The sequence below is a fragment of the Talaromyces marneffei genome, chromosome 1 (assembly GCF_009556855.1).
Source record: "Talaromyces marneffei chromosome 1, complete sequence".
Taxonomy (NCBI): Eukaryota; Fungi; Ascomycota; class Eurotiomycetes; order Eurotiales; family Trichocomaceae; genus Talaromyces; species Talaromyces marneffei.
The window spans coordinates 4,675,246-4,688,271 of NC_072348.1; the positions used below are offsets into that span (position 1 = coordinate 4,675,246).

At 47.2% G+C, this 13,026-nt stretch overlaps 4 protein-coding genes across 4 annotated transcripts; 3 read left to right on the top strand and 1 right to left on the bottom strand.

Moving 5' to 3' along the window:
- Positions 1-1,447: 1,447 nt before the first annotated feature.
- EYB26_001733 (uncharacterized protein) lies at positions 1,448-6,493 on the top strand (the record flags this gene model as incomplete). Its single annotated transcript, XM_054261041.1, has 7 exons — positions 1,448-1,804; positions 1,870-3,025; positions 3,075-3,174; positions 3,227-3,247; positions 3,298-4,556; positions 4,618-5,065; positions 5,122-6,493. 7 exons carry the CDS (start codon positions 1,448-1,450, stop codon positions 6,491-6,493), a joined length of 4,713 nt encoding a protein of 1,570 aa, XP_054117016.1.
- A 949-nt stretch (positions 6,494-7,442) lies between these two features.
- Positions 7,443-8,810, top strand: EYB26_001734 (uncharacterized protein; the record flags this gene model as incomplete). The annotated part of the gene is made up of 1 exon (XM_054261042.1): positions 7,443-8,810. One exon carries the CDS (start codon positions 7,443-7,445, stop codon positions 8,808-8,810), a length of 1,368 nt encoding a protein of 455 aa, XP_054117017.1.
- Positions 8,811-9,190: 380 nt separating this feature from the next.
- EYB26_001735 (uncharacterized protein) lies at positions 9,191-10,260 on the top strand (the record flags this gene model as incomplete). Its single annotated transcript, XM_054261043.1, has 2 exons — positions 9,191-9,259; positions 9,316-10,260. 2 exons carry the CDS (start codon positions 9,191-9,193, stop codon positions 10,258-10,260), a joined length of 1,014 nt encoding a protein of 337 aa, XP_054117018.1.
- A 574-nt stretch (positions 10,261-10,834) lies between these two features.
- EYB26_001736 (uncharacterized protein) lies at positions 10,835-11,719 on the bottom strand (the record flags this gene model as incomplete). The annotated part of the gene is made up of 3 exons (XM_054261044.1): positions 10,835-11,073; positions 11,137-11,227; positions 11,297-11,719. The coding sequence occupies 3 exons, from the start codon at positions 11,717-11,719 to the stop codon at positions 10,835-10,837; spliced, it is 753 nt and encodes a 250-aa protein (XP_054117019.1).
- Between the last annotated feature and the right edge of the window lie 1,307 nt (positions 11,720-13,026).

Genomic DNA, 13,026 nt, shown 5'->3' on the forward strand with positions numbered 1-13,026 from the left:
TCGGTATGCCGTCACCATGTTTTGACAATTCATGTGAGTGCGAGCAAAATCGGGCAGAGTATTGAAGCCATTAAAAGAATATCTACAGAGTGTGTACTATGTGTAGCAATTAAAAACCCTTAAAACTCATTGCTCATTTTATAAACAAGCAAAGATTGTAAATTTTCTGGTTTATTTCTGTAATATTGGAAAGATATAGACTCTGTAGAGTAAATCAATATAGAAAGCTTCCAGGTTCATGACTCTACTTAGGTACATATCTAGGCAGATACCCAGCATGATAGATAATTCTAAACTAGGGTTATCCTTTCGAGCTAGCATTCTGGTAGACATTGCTATATTGTGCAGAATATAAACTTCTAAGGTTAGGTATCCATGGATCTTTTCGAAGTACTACATAGCTGTCTATCAAACCCGCAATGTGGGAACAAGGCGTGCTTACCTAGGTACTATTGACGACGTTCCTGGCATATTTCCAAGCAGAAGGAACTTAAGCTTTGAAGAAGTGTTGACAGCGAACCTTATTCCAAACCAAGAACCACCGGGGCCAGCAATCCTCATCCACCGCGGGGAATATAAAAGGGGAACGAAGATCATGGAGAAAGAAGAAACACCATACAAGATCGTACAAGCAAGGACGTTTATTCTTCAATCATACTGAGTTGTACATGTTACTTGTAAAGCAGTGCTCCGATATTGAGAATCCGCAGTGCTTGCGAGACTAGGTTCTGTCATTTACCTAGGAAAATCAATACCGGGAATATGCTACGTAGTCTGATACTCCATTTTGATTTAAGAGCATTACCATCCAGCTATTATTTAGTGTGTTTATAATAATATCAGTATCAGAAAGGCTGGGCATGCGACGCTATCTCAATTGATGTGGACAGCCTTAGGTAAGCTTAATCCGAATTGCCAAGGTGGCGGGAAGCTAAAAGTATCTGTTCTGAGTGAGTGTTCTCACCAGTCATTTGCTATTTGAGGAGACTCGTCTGATCCTACAGTATACTGAGTATAGTTAGTGATCCCTCGTAAGACTGAGACGCTATTCCCGGAATGGTTCCCGACATCTTATCTTTTACGGTGGGTCCGGTTACATACTACATAGTTACTGGTACAACTGGACAATCCCATGTCTGCTTGGAGCAAGGATGTGCAAGAAAGGCAAGGATTGCACCGAGCAGATCCTCACGAGTGACTCATTTCCTGCATCGCATTGACTCAACTGCCAGTGATGCCAGTGATGCTACCAGGACTGTTCGTATCAAATTGCGGCCGGAGCGGGGCAGATTTCGTGACTAATTCTTAGTCACAGAGATTCGTCTGCAACGCTGCGAGAGCCTAGCCTCTTGTCTTGACTACTTAGTGAACCTTCTTCCTCTGGCGCCGCCGCTGTTTTCTGGAGAGTATTCCTTTCAACTGCTGCCAATCGAGTGTTTTCACGGCAATGTTGGCCTCTGGCTATAGTCAACTCGCCGGCCAAGCTCCGAACAACCAGGATGTGCGAGCTTTTGCTGCGAGCATTGCCGCCCTGGCTCTAGATCTTCTTCTTACGGCGCCCGCAGTGATTGCTATTCATTCTCACTTCCGCCATAAGAAAACTAAGCCGAGGCTATACGAAGACGAAGATGGAGTCGCATCCGAGGAGTCCATGGCTGCGTATTCAGCCACGATTCCAAAGGTCGTCCTGTCTATATTTTCGATTGCTGGTTTTGTGGCCGCTACGTCCTTGGCTGTGCTTACTACTCTAAATCAAAATGAAAATTCTACTTTTGTCCAAAACTGGCTAAATGTTGCTCAATGGGTAATAAGACATAATTTTCAAAAAATAAACCCCTTGTCCCAAAAGCTAATGCTCTCTGCATCTAGACTGCTATTCTGGTCCAGACGGCTTCCATTAGCGTTGTCCGGGATTCCTCAAAATCTTATTCACTCGGAGCATATAGTACACTTTCGAGTGTGTTCTTGTTTGCGGTTCTCCTCTTCCAGACTGCGCTGCTTGTACAGAACCGACCCCCTGATGATGCGACGCCATGGATATATACCGCAAGTATTTATATCTATGCTGCACAGCTTCTTACATCAATTTTATCAGCGTTGGCCGGCGTCTCTTTGCCGCGGAGACCAGAGGTTTTCTATGAAAACCATCCGGTTGATAGTATGGACACCCAATCGGCCCTGGAGAAATTCACTTTCGCCTGGGTTGAACCCATCCTCATGCTTGCCAAGAAGAGGAGGCATTTGGATCTCAAAGATCTCCCAAAGATGAACCATCGCTCCCGCGCAAAGGATCTCAGCGAATATTGGGCAAACAGTAAACGCCCGAGAAAACTCTGGATCGAAGTTGCTCTCGCACACAAGCGGGCGTTGATTGTCCAGTGGATTCTTACATTGGTCCAATCAGTTGGGACTTTCGCGCCGCAGTTTGCTACCTACTTCATCCTGAAAATGCTCGAGAATAACGTGTTTGGTCAAAGGGCGCCTCCCGAGGCATGGATATGGGTCATTGTTCTTACAATCACAAGTATCGGAAGCTCATGGATTGAATCTTGGTTGTACTGGATGTGTTGGTCCGAGCTTGCCATTCCAGTTCGCGCTCAACTCTCGGCGCTCATTTTCCAGAAAGCCATGAGACGCAAGGATGTAAAAGGAGCTTCAAAGGACGCTATTAAGGGCAATGTCGAAAATGCAAATACAGAGACCTTGCTAAACGAGGATGAGGAGGATGAAGAAAGCGATCCGAAGAGCAAGCAGTCGACGGTCAACCTCATTGGTGTCGATACAAAGCGAGTATCCGAGTTTTGCTCCTTCAACAATCTTTTCCCGGGTAGCTTCTTTGAGTTGATCGTCTCGTTCGTTTTCCTGTGGTCCATCATTGGTTGGGAGTCCTTGTTAGCCGGCTTTCTTGCGATGGCTCTTACTATACCTGTCAACATCTACTCTAGCAAACGGTACTCAGATGCCCAGGACAGACTTATGAAAGCTCGAGATGCGAAGATGGCAGTAGTTACTGAAGCTTTACAGGGTAAGATGTGTGATAAGATTCTAGGTATACGGGGGCTAACTCATCTTAGGAATTCGTCAAATCAAATTTTCTGCTCTGGAAACAAATTGGTACCAAAAGATCGGCAAATTCCGAGGAAAAGAACTAGACGAGCAATGGAGTGTGTTCCTGTGAGTTCACCCGCTGTGACTATATTTGCAAGCCACCACTAACATTACACAGTGCCGATACATTTTTGCTCTTGTAAGCCGCATGTTATATATCCGATCAACCGCATTGCTAATATCCCACAGTTGCTGGATTTCGAGCCCAATCTTGCTTTCTGCAGCATCGCTTGCTACCTATGCAGTAATACACAGCAGTCTCACTCCGTCTATAGCATTCACCGCAATCGGCATCTTTGCTAACCTCGAAGTGACCCTGTCTGTCATTCCAGAATTAACTACAGATCTTATCGATGCGTACATTTCCATAAATCGAATTGAAAGATACCTTGAATCACCAGAAATATCTATAAACAGTACCGACACACCCGACATCTCATTCGACAACGCATCCATAGCTTGGCCTTCAGACGAAAAGAAGGAAGCCGATGACCAGCGATACGTCCTGAAGAATCTGAATCTGTCCTTCCCCCAAGGGGAGCTCAGTGTCGTGAGTGGCAAGACCGGGACGGGTAAAAGTCTCCTGCTGGCGGCAATCCTGGGAGAGGTCGACGTTTTATCCGGAAAAATCAATGTCCCACGACCACCCAATACCCAAAAACGACATGATCACTTGGCTACCAGAGAGAACTGGATCTTACCCACGTCTATTGCGTTTGTCGCTCAGATACCTTGGATCGAAAACGCTAGTATCAAGGACAACATTCTATTCGGTCTCCCCTTCGATGAGAAGCGATATAACAAGGTCATCGAAGTATGTGCTCTACGCAAAGATCTGGATATGCTCAACGATGGAGAAAATACCGAGATCGGTGCCAATGGCATCAATTTGAGTGGTGGCCAACGATGGAGAGTCACCTTTGCCAGAGCATTGTATTCTCGAGCTGGCATATTAATCTTGGATGATATTTTCAGTGCCGTTGATGCTCACGTTGGAAGGTTCCTATTTGAGAAAGGTCTTACTGGGGAACTTGGTGTTGGCAGAACCCGTATCTTGGTCACTCACCACGTTGCTCTCGTCAAGTCAAAGACCAAGTATGTGGTAGAGCTGGGCCATGGCACCGTCGAGAATTCCGGATTGGTCGATGACTTGGAAGAAGCCGGCACTCTGGATCGGATTGTCAGTCATCAAGAAACTCAGGAGGAAATTCAAGAAGATGAAGGTCCTACAGCCGTCAATTCCGAGGAGTCATCTGATAGTGAGACGATGGAGCAGTTGAAGAAGGTCAATTCCAAGCAAGCACCAAAGAAGTTTGTGGAGGATGAAGCTAGAGAACATGGAAGAGTCAAGGGTGCTGTTTACAAGGCTTATCTAAAGGCCGCCGGCGGAGTTCCATATTGGACGTTGGTTCTGATTTCATTTTTGACCATGCAATGCATCATGACGGGTGAGTTTATTCTTGTTGCTTTGTAAATTTGTGGCGTCATTACGTACTGACGATTTCTTAGGTCGATCTTGGTGGCTCAAAATTTGGACCGGTAATGCTAGCACCGAAGGTAAAGGACAGACAGTTACCTATTTCCTCCAATCGCAAACACCTATGCAATTCTATAATAATTCCTTACCAAATCTTGGCCCGCTGTCAGAATCTGGCCCCGGATACTCCCTCGGCTTTTACCTGGGTATCTACATTATGCTCTCTGTTGTGGCGGCTGTTCTCGGCACGTTTCGATACTTCTACATCTATACTGGTTCTATTCGCGCATCTCGGGCTCTGTTCAATAAGCTATGCTACACTGTGCTCCGAACACCATTGCGATGGGTTGATACGGTGCCCTTGGGTAGAATTCTGAATCGATTTACTGCGGACTTTGAGACTGTCGATGCTCGTTTGTCTCGCGATTTTTCAGGTGAACTGCACGATATCTTTCAACTGACTGGTGTTATTGTCGCTGGGTAAGTGACGACGTCTCTAACCATGCTTCCCATGATTCTAACTTTTGTTCCCACAGCATCTTCGTTTCACCATACGTCATCTTGCTCGCGGCTCTCTTGCTCTTAGCTTGTGTCTGGATTGCAAAAATCTATCTTCACGGCGCCCGTGAGGTTAAACGTCTCGAATCCAATGCCAAATCGCCAATCTTCGAACAATTCGGATCCGCTCTCACAGGCGTTGGCACAATAAGAGCTTTCTCGAAAACAGACACATATATCGAGCGTATGTTTGCCAAGCTTGATGATTACAGCACTACCTATTGGCACCTGTGGGCATTCAATCGGTGGATGGGACTACGCATGGCATTGGTTGGCAGTCTTTTCTCGACCATCGTTGCCATCATTATTCTACTCATGCCCACGGTGGATGCATCGCTCGCTGGATTTGCATTATCGTTTGCCCTGAACTACGGACAAACAGTCATCTGGATTATCAGACATTACGCGAATCTGGAGTTGCAAATGAATGCCGTGGAACGTATTACGGAATACTCCAACCTCAAGACTGAGTCCCAGGATGGTGCTGATCCGCCAGCTGCGTGGCCGAGTCAAGGTCGTCTTGAAGTTAATGATCTCGTTGTCTCATACGCACCAGATCTTCCCCCCGTGCTCAAGGGTCTTACCTTCCGCGTCGAGCGTAGCGAACGAATTGGCGTCGTTGGTCGCACCGGAGCGGGAAAATCTTCTCTCACCTTAGCGCTCTTCCGTTTCCTGGAAGCAAGCCAGGGAAGTATTCACATTGATGGACTTGATATCTCGAAAATCAAACTGCATTCGCTGCGTTCCCGTCTAGCGATTATCCCGCAGGACCCTGTTCTGTTTTCGGGAACAGTTAGATCGAATCTAGATGCATTTGATGAGCACTCTGACTCCGAGCTCCGCGATTCTCTCGTACGCGTGCACCTCGTTACAGAGTCCGAGCTGAGTACTCCACACAACGAGCCATCCGCATCGAACGCAGAGAGTGAAACAGTAGCAACCCCATCAGATAACCAAAACACTAATCCATTCACCTCGCTGAACTCCCCCGTCAGCGAAGGAGGACTCAACCTCTCCCAAGGCCAACGACAACTTCTCTGCCTCGCCCGCGCTATTGTCTCACGCCCAAAAATCGTGGTCCTAGACGAAGCCACAAGTGCAGTAGATATGGCGACTGACGCGCTGATTCAAAGATCCATCCGAGAAGAGTTTGGCGATAGTACACTTCTCGTCATTGCGCATCGTCTGAGCACAATCAGTGACTTTGACAAGATTCTCGTCATGGGTGACGGGCGGGTCGCCGAATTCGGCACCCCGAAGGAACTGATGCAGCTGAACAATGGCATTTTCAGGGGTATGGTAGGGGAGAGTGGTGAGAAGGAGAATTTAGAGAAGCTCATCTTGGGATGAGCTAGTTATTATATCCATCGTTTTGTTAAGTGTTTTAGATTTGATTTTTAGGGTGCTTAGCCTGGATGAAAAGTTTTTAGCGGTATACATGTAAAGCTTCGGAAGATTATTATTTCTAATATTTCGTGTGTTTCATTCATGATTAGAGAGCAATTATATAAGAATATTTCAATCATAAACATGCAGTCATTATAGACTTAGGCATCTAGGGCAAGGCATCCAACATTGAAGTTTCCCACCGCTATTTGTTTTCGAGATTGTGGAGAAATTGATAGGTGACATAACTGCCCGTATGTGCTATACTGTGCAAAACGTAGATAACCCTTTACGAGCTTTAAGAGATCTAAGCAATGGCTTGAGAAAGGAGAGACGGTTTGTTTCTTGGGTAGATAGTGATGCAGCCCTAAAATAACCCTAAGCACTGTTTGCTAGCCGATTCAAGTTAGATTTGAATCCATCTGATCCAGGATTGAACTTAGGGCCACTTTATACCGCGACCCATGCGTAACTACATCAACTCCATTTCCGATATGGTGGACTAGAAGATCACCTCTACTATAGTTGTACGACCACGGCAGTAGGCTTCATTCATGTCGACTGCAATCGCCAAGCGCAAGCGCGCGAGAAAGGCATGCATCCCGTGCCATCAGCGCAAGCGGAAATGTGACACCGTCTATCCTTGTGGCATGTGTACCACTTATGGATACAATTGCAGATACGCCGAAAATGATACCAAGGATACTACGAGTGGTAGTGTATCTATACCTCCCTCGTCCAAGCGCGTCAGCCTCGACAGGGAAAGTCGTCTGATGAACCAGGTCCGGTCTCAAATGGAGCGAGTCCCCCGCGAAGCAGACAGCTCGTCGACGAAGAGCGCCACCGCCATGGCAGGCTCTTCCCCGGGTATCTTTGATGAAAAAAGTTCAGGCACTCTGGGGCATCGGCAGCCATGGCCTTTCCACATATCCTGGGTGTGGCTCTTGGCTCCAACGAACCTCCCAGAATGCGGTCCTTTGCCTACAACTTTGGCATCCGCCCCGAGGAGGCGTCAACCACGCATTGCTTTCTTGGGGATCTCATCTCAGAGGAAGACCTTAGCTTCTTTTCAGGAGTGTACTTTTCAATATTGGGTCCCATCGGCGATGTGATGGACCCTAGAATTTATGCCCAGCGATGCAGGGATTATTATCATAGTTCCGGAAGCAATGCGGTTGCCTTTGCCGCCCTGGCCGCTGGTGTGGCCGCTCTCGGGTCATTTTGGTCTCCCAATAGACATCCGCGAGAGTCTGACCTGGTGCAGTACGCCAAAGCCATTCTTGATGACCCGGCCCCCATGCGATTGCATGGCATCGATCATATAGTCGCGTGGGGCATGCGAGTGTTTTACCTTCGCGCCACAACCCGTCCTAGCAATGCCTGGATCGCTTCATGCACCCAAATGCACCTGTGTGAAGCGATAGGACTGCACGAGGAAGAAAACATCCAGAAGATGGCCTCCATTGCAGGCGCCGCGGCATTCGGACATGATGCTGACCGACTGAGGAGGATCTTTTGGATCTCATGGGCTGGGCATAACATGCTTTCTTATGAGTACGATCGTTCACCTGTCCAATTTCGGACCGTGACTTGCCAGTCTATCATCCCGGTATCTGGCTCCGTCGCCGACCAATTTGTGCAATTAACCCAAATTATACCATCGCCTAACTCTCCGTTTCAACTTGAATGGCAACCCACAAGTCCGAACGAGGAGCTAATTGAGCGGCTCAAGGTGTTAGGTGCCTTCCAAGCTATGCATTCGTTCCTAGTGGTAACCAAGGCGGAAATCGCGTTCTGCTTCTATCGTCACCTTTACCAGCTCAAAGTCCACATACCGGACGAGATAATCAAGTTCATCATTGATAACGGCAATGCTGCATTAGAGGCAGCCGAGCTGCAGGCAAATCAAGGACGTCTGTTTTGGAACGTGATCAGCAGCGTCTTTCAATATGCCTGCATCCTGTTGGCCATCGACACGCCGGCCGCCTCTGGTCACATCAACGTCACCTTTAAAAGCTTAGAGAACCTTGTCAAGGCTGCTGATACGGAGTTGACACGTGAGGCGTTGTCGATGGCGCGGCATCTACTCAGTCTTAATATCGCGAAGAAACGAAAGGAACTTGCTCAGTTGGAAGCTATCGAGACTAACTATCAATACTTCCCGGGGCAACGAGAATCTGAAACCAACATTACTGTGCCGGAGACGAACTGGGAGCTAGACTGGGACCAGATCTTTATTGAGCCATATCTTTCGATGCTCGGTCCTGACATCCAGCTGTAGTGCCGCGGGCTAGCTGAATATTGATTTTCCTCACCTAGTGGATATTCAATACGCGATTATCGAATTACAATCTCTAAGATTGCACACATGACCGGAGATCCATCAGTGGTGATCCATCGCTGCATTTTGTGCGGCGTTACGTGCGGCTGGTGCGGACTTATTGACCTAACGCCGCACTAGAGCCTTCTGCGGCGGACAGGCGCGGGTTTATCAGCCTCCCACCATTGCTACTTTAGAGCAAGCCAGAGATATAGAGAACACGCTCTGGAACGTATAAATAGCCAGGCATTCTTGCTAATGAGCCAGACAACTATCACTCGCTCACAAGGTTAACCACCTCAACCACCTTAAACATATTTCCAATAATCAACCGAATCATAATGCCTAGGTACGCCAAAGACCAGGACATCGACTTCAAAAACGCCATTGAAAGAGTTGCCATTGTCGGCGTAAGCAAGCCCACCAGCGGCCATCATGTACACAACAAAACTAACAAGGCACTTAGGCTGGAGGCACAATTGGATCGCACATTGCCAACGCCCTTCTCAAAACCGGAAAACACAAAGTTACGGCCCTGTCCCTCAAAGACAGCGGTAACAAACTGCCAGAGGGACTCTCAGTCGCCGTAGTCGACTACGATTATGAGGCCACCATTCTTGCCGCCCTCAAGGGCCAGCAATTTCTAATCATAACCATGGCTCCTACTGCTCCGCGGGATACCCACAGCAAGCTCGTTCAAGCAGCCGCCAAAGCCGACGTTCCCTACATCATGCCAAACGGGTACGGCGCCGACATTGACAACATCAAACTCGGCGAGGACACGCTATTGGGGCCTGTGGCCAAGGCCAACAGGGATGAGATTGAGAGTCTCGGTATGCAGTGGATCGCGGTCTGCTGTGGGTTTTGGTACGATTACAGCCTGGCCGGCGGCGAGGCGCGCTTTGGATTCGACTTTGACAAGCGTTCCTTAACGGTGTATGACGATGGTAACACCAACATCTCTACTTCAACGCTAGCGCAGGTTGGGCGCTCTGTGGCCAAAGTACTGAGTCTGAAAGAGCTGCCCGAGGATCAAAACGATAAGAGCCTTACACTGTGGACGTTCCTCAACAAGGGCGTATACATCAAGAGCTTTGTAGTCAGCCAAAACGACATGTTCGAGAGCGTCAAGCGGGTCACCGGTACAACTGACGCTGACTGGACGATAGCTTATGAAAACACCAAAAAGCGATACAATGATGGCCTAGCGCTAGTAAAAGCGGGCAACATGGCTGGCTTTGGAAAATTGCTGTATGCAAGAGCGTTTTATCCGGATGAGTCTAGTGATCTCTCCGGGAAGGCGCAGAATGAATTGCTTGGATTACCAGACGAGAGTCTGGGTGAGGCTACCAAGGCTGGGATAGATTTGGTCAAGGAGCTACAGCTTCGTGTTGAGCGTATGGCGTCGTAGACTACCTACTCATTGAAATTATGCTACCTCTACTCAACCACTCTTAATTCATGCCAACTGCTCCCGCGCCGCATACGGCAGAACGTTCTTAAAAATGTAAATTATCCCCCATAGTGAACAAGTTCTTACTCGTGGAATATCCAACAGCGTGAGCTCCAAGACTAAATATCTACTCATCAGGGTCCTGATTCAAGCCCCATGATTGGCTGATTGTTCCAAGGCTCCACTTAAGCCCTAACTTCGAATTTTTGCCTATTCAGGAGTTACATCATCAATAATATGCATTTCGTGGATTTCTACCCTAGGATGATATGCGAATGAAGAGGGAATTTCTTGAAGAGCGAATGTCTTATATGAGGTTTGAAATTTTAGGGTTACATATATTAGTGAAGATCGCTATTACTCTACTGTATATGTATATGCAGTAGGCATATCCAAGCAACTTCTGACATCGCCATTTCTTGGACTAATCAAGGTATTCAAACATCAATCGCAGGCATATATTAATCTTTCCCTAGGTATATTTACTTCGCCTTTTCCAACCCATACATGTACTGCATCGCACAACCCAGTCTTAACCAATATTACTATGATCAATCCCATAAACAATACCATAACTCGTCCCTGCAGCCAATGTACCAACAATCAACGTCTGCAAGGCTCCCCATAGCCCGGAACGAGTAGTCTTGACTACGATGTAGTTCTTTATAAAACCAAACACGACGAGTATCACAAAGGTGATTCCGATGGAGACGAAGAGGGCGTGAGTTACGTTGGTCATGGCGAAGTATGGGATCATGGGGAGGAGGCCGCCTATAATCAAACTCTTTGTTAGTGCGTTTGTTCTTTGACTCTTGAGGGGTTGCTTGAGCATACCGATGAAGTAGGATAGTCCCATCGTTGCAGCGGAGATCCACGCTCGAGAGACATTTGGCTCCTCGAGTTTGAGTTCAAAGGCCATCATGAACTTCAAAACGAGTCAGCAACATACTATCTTTATTTCTTTGTCGTAAGGTTGTCGAAAAGGGAGCTTTACTTTTATCCAATTATCCTCATTCGCAACCAAACAATCCACCACCCCCTGACTCGCCTCCCTACTTATCCCATATTCTGCAAAAATATCAAAAATCTCCTCTTTCTCCGCCCCCGGTTTTTCTGAGACTTCTCTCCTCTCTCTAGCAATTTCGTTCTTATAATGATCTCTATCCGTAACGGCAGCCAAATAGGCACCGAGCCCCATCGATATTGCCCCGCTGAATAGTTCTGCAAGACCGCCGACGATCACAAGTTTTGAAGAGCCGAGACTTGACAAGCCAGCTGTCAAGGCAAAGGGGACTGTAAGGCCATCGGCGAAGCCGATTATGATGTCACGAATTATGTCACCGTGGTCTGAGTGGGATTCGTTGGCGATATGGGCGTTTTGGGGGGAGATCGTTTCTATGCTGGGTTCGGTGGACATGATGATGGCTATGCTGAGACGATGACAGTCTAGAGTTTCGTTGAATTCCTGCTTTTAGATACATATTTTCCCTTCATAAATATCTCTTCTTACAGAGTATAACCCTATTAATAGGTTAGGGCATGCTGCCCTCGGATCCTTGTCTATACCTAAAGGTGATATGACAGCGTGGCGAACCCGCCAATCAGACAATTCTGATTTCCAATCATTGCATGGTGACATTGGTGAGATATGGCCCGACTAGCATGCTTTGATCATATGTGGATTTACAGAGTCAATAAAAAAGAAACTAGGCAGTACCAAACGATCGAGTAACATTAGGGGGGCATGGTCCCGGGATCTCATGATCGCCGAAGAAGCATTCCGCCAATCATGGGTAGGGCATTACCAATTTGACAATTTATACTTTTTTTTTTCAGGACGTCGAGTAAATTATGCGAAATATGTTCAAACGCTGCACTCAAGCTATTCTTCCACTTCCGTTCTAATCGTACAACAGCAGGAAAGCAACTGGCCTGAGATTTCAGGCGAATAAGCTGCTACACACGGCTTTCCGTCGATTGCTTCTTCTTAATAATTTCTGGAAGGAATTCAACCTCGATATCGGCAAACCCTAGCATGTTCAATATTTGGCGTCTTAGTGAGGCCCAGTTGTAGATAGCTCCGGGCGCAACGCAGAGGACAATACATGGGGTCGCTTGACCTAAACTTCTCCCCACCTGGTGCAGACAGACAGATTGCCAAGGTAGGTCGATATGTTTTCGAAGTAGCCTCATAATATCTCCCTTAAGCTCATTGTATCTGATTGCAGCCGGATGGTCACCAGGAATATTAAATCTTCTGGGGAAGAATCGCCTGTCACAATCGTAGATGTCGACATGCACAGTCTTTAGGCTCCTGCTCAACAGGAGGTCACGGATCGCGTCTCTCACGGCGCTGAGATCACGATTTGACACTGGGTCATTCTCGATCCCTATACTTAGAACCGTACTAGCTGGCTGACCGCGAGGGGATACCCTTTTCACAGCAAAGTTCAGCTTCACCCCTGACCCGTCTGCGGGAAAGCCATGTTTGATAAATGTATCTCGAATATCATTTTTGTACGTAAGGATGAGCGAACGTATGGAAGGATATTCGAGTACTTTGACCCCGTACGACCAAGGATGTTTGACGGTTGATGAGCGGTAGGGGTCACAGCGATAGAGGTATGTTTCAATAGGTAGGATCTCGTTTACCTCTCGGGACTGTCGACGCATCCTTCGTCTTTGATGTGGAGAATTTAAGCAAGAATCCATTGTTTTCAAAAG